Consider the following 12,626-nt stretch of genomic DNA (forward strand, 5'->3'; position numbering starts at 1 on the left):
TGTAAATTCAGAGGAGAAGATGAGATACTGAAAGGAGCTCTGCAGCTTTACTCAAAGTTACATGATTTTTGCCTTCCTTGCCCTGCAATTTCAAAAGGGCAGGCATCCATACCCAGAAGGAATGAGATCTTAGAACGGAGCCTTTCTCTTTCATTTTCATAGCATACATATACTAAGAGTTTAATCTGCTTTCTCCAAATGTAAACCTGCATGAAGCCATAATTTGGCCCCGAATGTTTACTGAGTGATGTGGGGTAGTGGATTGTCACAGAAAATTATCCTCTGGAAAAAAATGAGTCCCCTCTTCAGACCAGACCTTCTGCTCAGCTTTCAACTTGCCCAAACCATCCAAGTTCAAGCCAGTGTTAGCGCTTCATTCCTAGCCCTCAGTCCACAGCTATTAGGCTAAGCAAGCAGGGGCCGTATCAGTAGGGGGTGAGGGTGGGGGACACCCCCTGAGGGGATGTTCATTATCATTTTAAATGCTTTGCAAATAGATCAAAAGAAAGGACTATGAGAAGTTTAACAAAACCATCCCACATACGGAGCTAAGAAAGGATGCTGGGGCTGGGGTAAAGAGAGTGTTAGGAAAAGGCAAGGTTAGCCAGAGAGCATTAAAATAACAGTAATAATGAAAAAGTGAAAACTAACCTGCATAGGGGATGGCGATGGGAAGCAGAAGGAGATGTGCGAGGACATGCTGCAGCAGCAGGACTGGCAGAAGTCTGGTCACCCACATGGTGCTGGCCGCTGGCGGGTCCCACTGGAGGAGATGCCTGGGTGAAAGGATCCTGTTCCGACTCAGCCCCTAAAAGAGCGAGTCCGCTCTGAGCGGCTTTTTATTGCGATGAGCTAAATTTGTTGTGTGATTAACTGGAAAGATCTAGGTCTGAACTCCCTCTTACGGTAAGAAACTGTTTAACAACAGCCCTTTACTCTCTTCCACCCCCTCCTTTCCTCACTACCCCTCTAACAACACCAAACAGATCCCAGCTCCCCGCCACCACCCCCCCTCTCTGCTTAGGAAAGAAACTTACAAAGAAAAGGTCACCTGGCCTGGGGCCAGCTTCAATTTGGAAGCTCGAGCTCCAGATCCCAGTGGCTCCTATCCGAGTAGGGAAGGGGGGAGCAAGGCTCAGCCCAATAGCTAAATCAAGGCACAGGCAGAGAACCAATTCGCTAAATTTAAACAGAGAAATACATGTGTTTACATATCTGTTTGGGAAAAGAGGAAGGGGAAGCAGCTAAGAAGAAAGCAAAGAGCTGCTTTTCGGTCAAATGTGCCGTAGCTCCTGATCTGTCTAGTGTCACTGCTGGGGCAGTCTAGGTACTCAAAACACTGACACAGGTGCCCGAGGGTGTGAGAGACAGGCTGGAAGGAGGGGCCGGCTGGAGGCAGAGCTCGGCTGGTCCAGCCCAGGTAGAAAGAGGTTAGGCAAGAAAAGGGTGTGGTATTGTTCAGTTAAAATAAATGAACAAGTAAAACAAAAGCACCCACAAAGTCAGGTGGGAAAATTGCCCCTGTCCAAAGGATTCAGAGCAGGCAGCTTTTTTCCGAAGCTCTGCTAAGCTCCCCGTCACCACAAATGTATGCAAAGTGCATAAAGGAAACTTGTCTGGTCATGGGTCTGATAAAATCTGATCCTGTTCTCAAAATATCTAAGAGATTGGGATTATCCACTGCTTGTCCTTGATGGATCAATGTAGAATGAACTATGTGTCCTTGTACACACACACTCACACACTCATACTCACACACACATGTCTGTATGATGCGTGCACCTTCAGAGGCTCTCTGGAAATCTCTCAAGCTGTTTCAATACACGAGCGATGAATGAACCTCTCTTCTTAAACTCTATCCCCCTGCACTCGCCCACCAGCCTCCCAAAATCTAAGTGGAGGGATGAAGAGCTTTGTGGAGGGGTGTAGGGTAAGGGGGACTCAAGTCTGTAGAATCCTTGTGAAATCATTGCCCAGACTTCCCAGTTTATTGAGAGGATTTTCCTTTGCACTATTCTGATTACTTTGGGCAAGCACTTGCTTTATTTTAAATGGATTTGGGGGCATAGTTGCCACATGTGTCTCTGAGGTGAATACAAGTGGGAACCAGCATCTCTGTCAACAGCGGAAAGGAAAGTGGCATAACGTGAGAATGGCTCTGGAGCAGTATGGCTCTGTACAGAAGAGGTAGCGGACAAAATTAATGCCATCCATGGAGCCGCCTCACCACCTTCTGCTCTCATTTCTCCTCCTCTGGCTCCACCCATCCCCATCTCCAGAAAAAAAGAACCTAAGGTTGCAGGATAGATAGGGAAGCTGGGGATTAAGAGAACTACTTTGAGGAATCCACTTTATATCACCTTTTTATTGTTCACTTTTCTCTTTGGTCATTTTCTCCTCATAAAAACAAAACCAATCAAACTTTAAAGTCATTTATCGCCTTCTCCCTAGTGTCCCAAGTATTCATTTCACTTTCCTCTGACTTTCTATTGCAGTTTTTGGGAAAATCTCAGTTTTATTGTTGACCATGATCCTGAATTGTCTTGTTACATCCCCTTGGGCTTTATTAGGGATTCAAACTCCTTTTAAAGAAGCTAGATTTTTCTGTAAGTAAATTCTTGTAGGTAAAGAATGAAGGGGGCCAGTTTTTCTGTTTTCTCTCTCTCACACACATACACACACACACATAAAAACACACACAAAGCAGTATCAGGGCAGAAAGCATAATTCAATTACTACAGGCTTGCGGCAAAATATAGCCTGAATAAAATATTATTTAACAGGTCACACATTTTCACAATTTTTTATTGTCACGTTGTTGGTGGCTATGAGAATGGCACCAGGTATTAGACTGGTGGGGTCAGACAGGACCTGGGTTCAGCAACCTCAGTACTTGAATTCTGGCTAGGAAAGAATTCAAAGCCAAGACTCAAACTATAAGAAAACATGTATTTAGAAAATCAATGAGGTAAAAGAAGTAGTTCATAGAATAAATGGGCTTAGGAAACAAGTTATAAAGGCAAAGGAAAGGCCCTTGGAGCTTAGAAGTGAAGAAGGTAAAGGTGACACACCTCTGGGGATGGGGAGGGAAAGGCAGGAGATGCTTCTGGAAGGGAGAACATGCTGGGTCCTTGTCCTAAGGGTTTTAAGGGTGAAGATTTTAGAGGTGCAAAGTCTATTCTGTAGCTGCTTTCTGCTGAAGAGGGATGACAATTTTCTTCAGAGCAAAGAGATACTTGCGCTCTGTCAGAGGGAGAATGAGGCCTGGATATGGAAGGAGGTGGCGATGGTGTCTAGTGGTGATATTCCCCAAGTATGAGTAGGGCTGGTAACCTGGTGTGTTATAAATCTTAGCATCATTGGAGCAAAAGCTAGAATGATGAGAATTATGGCAAGTGACCTGATGGAAGGAAAAATATTTAGTTCTAAGTCAAAGGATAGAAGAAAAATGAAACATTAGTTTGGAAGGTTGTAGTCAAATATTTAAGAAAATTAGAAATATTCAGGATCCATTTCAATTCACAGGTGAAAAATAAAACTTTGAAGGCACTTGAATTAGAATCTAATGTTCACAACTGTCTGTTATAGTATAATACCCCCCCCAAAATCACCCTTATTTTTATCAAAGAGCCAAATTAAGACTAATTTATTTATTGTATTAAGTCCAGTTTCAATCTGGCCCAATTATTTGCATAAACATGACAAGAATAGCAATTGATCATATAGGTTCTCTTAAATCTGCTTTGCTGGAATCTCATGATTGAGCTTCAATTAGCCTTTCAGAGCAAAGAGGCCGGCCACCTAGTAACGCTCAGGTTTGCCTGCAATACCCATAGGCTTGGATGAATTCTTCAAGTTCTCGAGATCCCCAAAGATGTCTTGAAGTTCCTTTCTTGCATTTCTCAGGAAAACAACCTTTGTTCCTTACCTGGAAAGACTGCCATGAACCATATGACCAAGCAATGTATCAAGCCACTTCTCCCAGGGGCTCTTAGTGGCTTCAAAGTCAACAGTCATTCGTTAAGGCTTTCTGGTGACATCCAGAGTCCAGACATGACATTCCAGCCAAAGTCTTGGTTAATAAAACCACAGCTGGAAACTGGTCTTATGGAAATCATGCAAAAAAACATATTGTCATGACTCACTCAATTGCCAAATTCTGGAGGGATCAGGTAAGGGAAAAAATACATAATCTACCAAATTGCTTTAAAAAAAGTAAGTCTCTTTATATCTGGAAATCAAGAGGAAAATCCTTGTCCTTCTAACAAAGTAGAAAAGAGACAAACTCAAATGCTTACTTTTGCTCTTTGAATTAATTTACTTAATAAATTTATTATTCAGCTTACTTATATAATTTCCTTTTAAGATTTTTCTTCACAAACCTTCTATAACTTTCATAAACCTTCTACAACTTTCATGAACCTTCTTACCCATTCAGAAATAACCAGCTTTAGAACAATTTGCTTCCTTTTCCTTCAAAAATTCTCTCTTTATACCTTATATCTTCTATCAACAAAACCATATAATTTCTTTCAAATTAATTAGAATTCTTAACTCTTAGAGACCTTCATTATTAGTGATAACTAAAAAGTAATCAATTAGCATTTTTTAGATTGGCAAATACATTTCATAACTTCTAGAAACATAGGCTCCTCCATTGGCAAATACACTCACACTTTTAAGAGTCATATTTCTAACGAAGTATAATACATTTATTAACAGTTCCAAATCTATTTTCCAGCTTTTTGTAATAAAAGTAGGTGAACTTAATATTTGTCTAGCAACCAATATTTAATAGCCAAAATAAGTTAATTTGATCTGCTTAGATAGCTAAAGTTTTCCTTTTTCTTTCAATAAGGATTATCTCCCAGAAACTTGGTGTTGTTTTTTTTAAATATATCTTTATTGATTTCAGAGAGAGGAAGGGAGAGGGAGAGAGAGAGATAGAAACATCAATGATGAGAGAGTCGTCATTAATCGGTTGACTCCTGCACGTCCCCAACTGGGGATCGAGCCCACAATCCAGGCATGTGCCCTGACCAGGAATTGAACCAGGATCTCCTGGGTCCTTGGTCAATGTTCAACCACTGAGCCAAGCCAGCCAGGAGAAACCTGCATTGTAAGAGGTGGTTCAGATAAGAATTCTCGAACAAGATCAGATACTTGCCTTTCAAAGGTACAGGAAAGGAAGTGTAAATTCCTCCTAGAAGGACATGGGTTTCATAAAGCCAATTATCGATAAGCCTCTTGAGTTGAATCCAAGAGGTTTGGGGAAGGTAAAAAGATTTAGTGAGCTTTGATGTTCTAGAGCCATGCCTCTGGCCCTATAAAGACTTTATTTGTAAAACAAGGACAGTCATTTTTAATAGCTCAAGAATTGGGTTGTGCCCAGCCAGGAGCAGCACAGCGGTTGAGCGTCGACCTAGGATCCAGGCAATCGGGGTTCGATTCCCAGTCAGGGCACATGCCTGGGTTGTCGGCTGCAGCCGATCAATGACTCTCTCATCATTGATGTTTCTATTTCTCTCTCTCCCTCTCTTTTCCTCTCTCTGAAATCAATAAAGATAAATTAAAAAAAAAAAAAAAGAAAGAATTGGGTTGCCACCCAAATGTTGGCAAAAACTAAGAAATTTATTCACCTATTTTTGGATTTTTTTTTTTTTTTAATCTGAGTACATTTTCTTTCAGGCTCTGTAACAATTACAGAGAGATCTAGCTTACCAGTAGTACTTAGCTGAGGGTCATTTCTGAAAACCATAAAGGCTTGAGTGTATGGAGAAGACACATTGATCTAAAAAGGACTCATCCTCCATCTACTTCCCTTGGGAATGGCAAAACAGGTAGAGTAACAGTGGGGATTATAAGCCACCCCACCATTCTTTTGACATTGTTTGTGTAAATACTCACTCTGATTAATATGTAGCTTGTAGAAAATAGCATGTTTGTACAGAATCCTAAGAACTAACTTCAGAAGATACAGACTCCAAATTTCAGCCATCCCAGTTCCAGGAGATTTGCTGACCTTCAACCATAGAACTAGGGTGACAGAGCCAGGATGATGAAGACCAGGATGGCGCACACCAAACCATTACTTGACCAGTTTCTAGATCCTTATTGGAATGGACTGTGCTGGCCTGCACATGGAGAACTTTTCAACTCCTTGTCATTGATTTCTTTGTCCTGCTTTCCCTTTCCCTCCTTGTAAAAACCTCTGCCTGTTCTGAGATGTTGAAATGGGCTTTGTGACAAGAGTCCCCCATCTCCTCAGGTAACTGGTACTTGAATAAACCTCTTTCATTTTTCACCAGCATCTACCTCACAAGTTTGGTTTTTGAGGCAACAAGCAGCTGAACATGGGTTCTGGTTACAGGTCTAGCTATAAGATAGTATTAAAATTAATGGTGTCATTAGCTGGCCAAACCTCTCCATTGCCCACTTTATAGTGGTGTCAGGCTATGTTCACTTGGGGCTTTCCACCCTGGTGACCTTATGTACTTGGTCCATCATCCTTGCTCTGTTGATGTCTGTCTGAATGCCTATCACAATATTAAATACAACAAATGCTTAAACCTATTTAACATTATATATTTATATTTCTCTTTTGACAGTTTACTTGATTTTTCTATTTTGAAATGATAGCTAATATGCATTGAGCTTTTAGTGTATGCTAAACATTGTGCCAAATGCTCTTTAAAAGATTATCTTATTTAATCTGTACAATAAACTTATATTTAAGAAAGAATTATTATAATTTCCATTTATTATAATTTTCATCTATAATTTCCACTTATAATTGAAAGTAAATTATTTCTATTCTTATTTTAAATTTTTATTTATGTTTTTCATTTTTTCTTTTTCTTCATATTGAATTTATTAGGGTAACACTATTTAACAAAATTATTAACAGGTTTCAGTGTACACAATTCTACAGCACATCATCTGTACACTGTATTGTGTGTTTACCATCCCAAGTCAAGTGTCTGTCCATCACCATTTATCCCCCCTATACCTTCCTTCACCTTCCTCAACCCGTATCCCTGGGCAGTCACCACACTGTTGTGCATGTACATGAGTTTTTCCTCTTTTTCTTTTTTATTCTGCCCAATGTCTCATAGGAATAAATTTTCAGGTGTGAGATTTAAACAAAGTCGGTCACTCCCCATAAGATGTGGTCAATTTCTGTAAACCCCATGAGAACCGTGCATCTTTTATTCAATATTACAATAACAAAAATTAGCCTAAGACAGAACATATAGGAGATGCCTAGTAATGATTTCAAAATAAATCAATATATAAGTAATTTAAAATCTCTCAAAACTATAATGACATATATAAATGAAATAAATCACTGATTACACTATTTTACTTTGTCTTGATAGCACCTTCTCTTTGTTTGTTTGTTTTTTCTAAATTATAATAATGATGTTTTCCCTAGCCCCTGCTATTACTTTTATACTCCTTAGTTGTTAGTTAAACTGTATAATCCCTAAAAATGTGTCTAAAATTTTTTTGATAAAAGAAAGTTTTTCAAGAAGAATATATTTTTTTTAATTCAATAAATCCAAGTTTATTAATTTTAGAGAAAGGAAGGGGGAGGAGAGAGAGAAATATCAATGTGAGAGGGAAGCATCAATTGGTTGTCTCCTGCATGCACCCTGACTGGGGATTGAACCCACAACCTAAGTGTGTGCCCTTACTGGGAATCCATCCAACAACCTCTTGGTGTATGGGACAACGCTCCAACTAACCGAGCCACCCGACCAGGGCAAAAGAATACTTTAAATGTTAGAATTTGTGTAAGTAGTTAAATACAGGATGGATACAAATTACCCATATAACTTTTTAAATCTATCATAAGATTGAGGTCTTTATTTATCCCACGGAAACAAAAGCCCCATGTTTCTCAAGCTCAAGTGATGCTTGCAGCTATTCACAACGGGAAGAAGCTGACGTGACTTTGTGCTCTACAAACTACTAATGTATTCTGTGCTCTTGGACTAGTCATTTCATTTATTAAATAATGGGCATTTTGTGGTACCATTCTGTTTGCTGCTGCTACTCTTGGTCTCAGTTGTTATTGAGATAATTAATGCCTAAACCTCAGTTACCCTACCACTGAAATAGGGCGCTCTGTGCCAGGTACTATGCTAAACATTTGCAATGTATTATCTCACTTACCCAACACCCCCCCCCATTTAAAATATAAATGGTAGATATTATTATTGTCATTGATTTATAGATAAGGAGACTGAAATTTAGAGATAACTAGTAACTAGCTTTAGGTTAGGCCACAGCTCTCCAAGTATAAAGTCACTGTTATACATACTATGCCACATTGACAGACTGATTTTCAACATTTTTCCCAGCTTTAAAATTTGAGTATTCTACTTATCTGAATTCTTTAATGGTCACCATACTTTTATGTAATTCTGACCTTCCACATCTCAGAAAGAAACACCTGTGTAATCTTTGATATTGCTTATCTTTCCCATGAAATATATCTTCTCATTCTTTCCTTTCTTATTGGCCCCACTTTCTAAATGGTAACTTTTCATCTCTAGGCCTCACCACTGAATAATTTGTGTTGAATACTTTTAATGTAGGAAATATTGCAAAATTTATTACAATTTGTATTAATTTCCTTTAGATAATACAGCTCAGTTAGGAGCATGTGCATAATTAATTTGCCTTGTCTTATTTGGAAGGTGGCATTGTCCAAATATTTGTGTCTCCACAAAATTCAAATATTGAAATCTTCATCCCCAAAGATGACAGACTTAGGAGGTGGGGGTGTTGAGAAATGCTTAGGCCATGATTGTGGAGTCCTCATGGATGGAATCAGTACCTTTAGAGAAGAGGCTCCAGAGAGTTCCATAGGCCCTTCTACCATGTGAAGACACAGCGGGAAGGCAGCGCCTGTGAGCTAGGAAGCGGGCCCTCACTAGACATCGAATCTGCTGGCACCCAATCTCCAGAATTGTGAGGAATAAATTTCTGTTGTTTATAAGCCACCCACTCTGTGGGATTTTTGTCACAGCAGGTCAAACAGACTAAATACACTAGTATCTTTGACAGGAACTCCTAATGAGGAAGCAATGTATGTTTCAAGGATGGAAAATGGTTATTGGGCAATTGCTTTTCAGAAAACAAAAAATGACTGTGTGTCTAATGTTCCACACGGAGTAGTAGCTCAACTATAAGTTTGGATCAGATAGAGCACATTTTAAAACACATGAGGTAGAATCAGAAAACAATGAGACAAGCAGGCATAATGGCATATTTATTTGAAAATGTTTTGAAGAGTAGGTACAATGGCCATACAAAAACTTAGACCTCTGTGCTGTCAGTGTGGTAGCCGCAAACCATGTACAGCTATGTCAGTTCAAACTTAAGTAACACTAAACTTTCCAAGCTGCTCTAGCTACATTTCAAGTACTTAATAGCTAAATATGTGGGGCTAGTGACTCTCATAGTTGACAAAGCAGATATTGAATTTTTTCATCACTGCCAAAGTTCTTTTAGGTGATGTTGATGTAGTCTAAGATGAGTGGAATAAATGCCATCTAAACATGATTATGGGCTCAACCGGAGAGGCAGAGCAAGAGAATGACTGTTAAAAATGTAATAAAAAGTATACTAAAAAAATCTGTATGTTGGTGACATTTCGTTTGAAATCCCCCACTTTTTTCTATTACTATTTTACATAGTTTGAACAAGGATAACAGGACTTCAATTACTTTGTCTTTTGGATATAAAGTAACTGACAGGAGACAACTTATTGTTTGGAGATCATGTCAGGCACACACTACAGACACAAGCACAGAGAAACTGGTCATGAAAAAACTTTTTTAAATAGATATTTTTAACAAACACTTGTCTACTAAGGACTATGATGCAATCCATACATTCAAGTATGTACAGGATCTCTGGGAATGTGGCAAATCTGTCTAGTACATTTTTTAAAATGACCTAATTGAAAACAACTGACAACTTTAGGACACATTATAGATATAATGTAAAACAATTTTAAATTAATTTTACATTGATTAACCACTAAAAAGACTCTAATGTTTATTCAGTCAAATCATAGACTCAACCAATTACCCATGACTTTTGCCTCACTCCCAGGAAACCTGTTGCAGGACCTGTGGTGAGACCACAAGACAACTTCCAGGACAATGACAGAAAGAGTTGGGGACATCATCACACTGTAGGAATTGTAAAGTGTGTAAAAAAGCAGGATTATTTTTTCTCTAGAAATATGTTGTACATACTGAAGCAGAAATCTTTGTGCAGTTCACTAATGTTGATAAAACAATAGCCTGGTGCATATTAAAAGAAATTCCTCTAAAAACAAAACAAAAGGACAGTCATGACTGGAGCTGTTCTTGCCTTTTGGGAGTAAAGAGAAGACAAGCATTGAGAACACCAGGAAATCTGAGCTAAAACTAAACTCTGTGATGCTGCATTTTCAGTTTTCTTTTCTGAGCCACGAGGGGCCATTCTCTGAATCCAGGGGGCCTAGTTAACTAACACTCATCACCTTGCGTTTAGAGGCCAGCTTTTATGTCTTTCCAGGTGTTGGCTGCTTCGTTAAATCTGGAGTGCCCCCAAACTTATAAAGCCTAAGCATTCCACACCTGGTATGTTGGACATGGGGATACTGGTAAAATGCATAAATTCGGGAAATCAATTTTTTTTCCTGAGTTTAGAATCCAATGATGATAAAAATCATTAGTATAAGAAAACTGAAATATCACAATAAGGTACTTTTCAAAGCAACTGTTTAATCCATTTATTTTGAATCTTAAAAGCCACATAATAAAATTGAGGTTTCCTTTTTATTATATGTACATGTTGCATGTTTATTGTGGTCTTGGGGATATCTGAGGGCAACTCCATTTACCAGATGGCACTCAATACCAGGAATTACATTTCAAACTTGAGAGAAAGGCTTCAGCTGGTGGAGCACTGCTTTTCTGTGAATGTGTATATGTGTGTGTGTGTGTGAGAGGAGGTGTTTCTTTATAATATACTATACTACACACAGCTCATCTGGTTTATTGGCTCTACTTATGAATTACTTAAAGAGCTATTTAACTAATGCTAGGATACCATGGTCCCATATAACACAATAACTTGGGTAATTTTTTTTTAAATGACTGTATTTATACCTAGTTTGTTCATAACAAGGCTGTATGGTTTAGATTTTAAAAGAAGTCTATATTTAAATTCCTAATCTATGAGCCTGGGATTTCTCATTCTAAATGGCAGGGTCTTTGGCAGACTTCTTACTTCACTCATTTGGGACTATTTGCACTCACTGGAATCCTGGAGACTTTTTAGAGCTAAGAGATTAACTATCAAATCCATCAAAACATTGTTTTTCTCTAGCCATGTAGAACTCAATATGAGGAGGCAAATTCATGGTTCCTGAAACTGTGTTGCTTAATTATTTAATTGTGCTATATGTATATACCTTTATAATTCACAATAATGTTGCTAAAATAGCAAAATTATGACAATTTCTGAGCTTAAAGGTCAGATGAAGCGTGTTGCTCAATGTTTTAATCTAATCCTGAATGGAGAAAAATCACTCTAGAATGAACCAAATGTTCTCACCCTGCAGCTTTAAGACAGAATTATGCCTCATATATTGAATAGGTGATGACATTTAGCAGAACACCCACGTGGAGAACACCAGATTATAGTTATCTTAAACTTTTTTTTCCCCCCTGATAAAAGAAAAATGTTCATAGAGTTTTCTGAATCTCTTTTCCATGGTTGGTTTATTTATTTTGTATTTTTACTTTTATAAATAAGAGAGGCTACAACCTTCTCTTTTAAAAGTAAATGAACTATGTTCTTTATCTCTACCTGTCCCCCAAATAATAGATTTATTGTAGTGTTTATGTTTAAAGGTGTACTAATATTTTTTCAAGTTTTTTTTCTGTCCTTTTTCCTCAGAAACAACTTCCTAATTCTCCAAAGTGCTATTACATGTTATGGTCATTTAGCATCATTCTAAGACTAACTTAAAAGAAAACACTGTGTCTTGCTTAATATTTAATTCAGAATTTCTGTACAATATATAGCTTTAATGCCCTATGGTTTAACATTTCTCATTATAGATTTAATTCTTTCTTAATCTATTCAAAGAGATAGTGCAAAGTCCAAACCAGCTGGTTCAAGGTCTAATTATCCACTACTAACTTACTAACTGAGAAAACCTAGACAAATTAACTCACTTTACTCATCTGCAAAATGATAATAAAAGGTTATATAAAAAGGTTTGTGACAGTTGTTTATAATTATATATCTGATCATTATTAATTATAGTAGCAATTGGAGAATAGTCATGGAAAATATTTAGGAACGTTATAGAATTTTAGTAATTATTTTTGCCGATACTGAAACATATACTCTTTGGGTCATTTAATGTCTCAAACAGAAAATACCTCAATTAAAATGCAAAGTGAAGACCTGCTTGTGGCATAATGACTTTAGGAAACCCCTTACTGTTTAACAGTTATTTAATCTGAAGAGCCTGTTAATATTTTAAAATAAATTTTAAGTGACACTAGATAGGAATTTAAGTTTTTCATATGTATCCATGTATTAACTAA

General features: G+C 37.8%; 1 protein-coding gene across 2 annotated transcripts in view; it reads right to left on the reverse strand.

Annotated features, from left to right (window-relative positions):
* Window positions 1–833, reverse strand: part of HGF (hepatocyte growth factor) — a 69,384-nt gene extending 68,551 nt beyond the window's left edge. For both annotated transcript variants that reach the window (XM_081147462.1, XM_081147461.1), the window contains exon 1: window positions 652–833. In XM_081147462.1, coding sequence (XP_081003588.1) covers window positions 652–739 — 88 coding nt within the window. In that variant the 5' untranslated portion in view covers window positions 740–833. The remainder of the gene's footprint in view (window positions 1–651) is intronic.
* Between the last annotated feature and the right edge of the window lie 11,793 nt (window positions 834–12,626).

Source organism: Miniopterus schreibersii (assembly GCF_964146895.1).
Source record: "Miniopterus schreibersii genome assembly, chromosome: 9".
In the NCBI taxonomy this organism is placed as follows: Eukaryota; Metazoa; Chordata; class Mammalia; order Chiroptera; family Miniopteridae; genus Miniopterus; species Miniopterus schreibersii.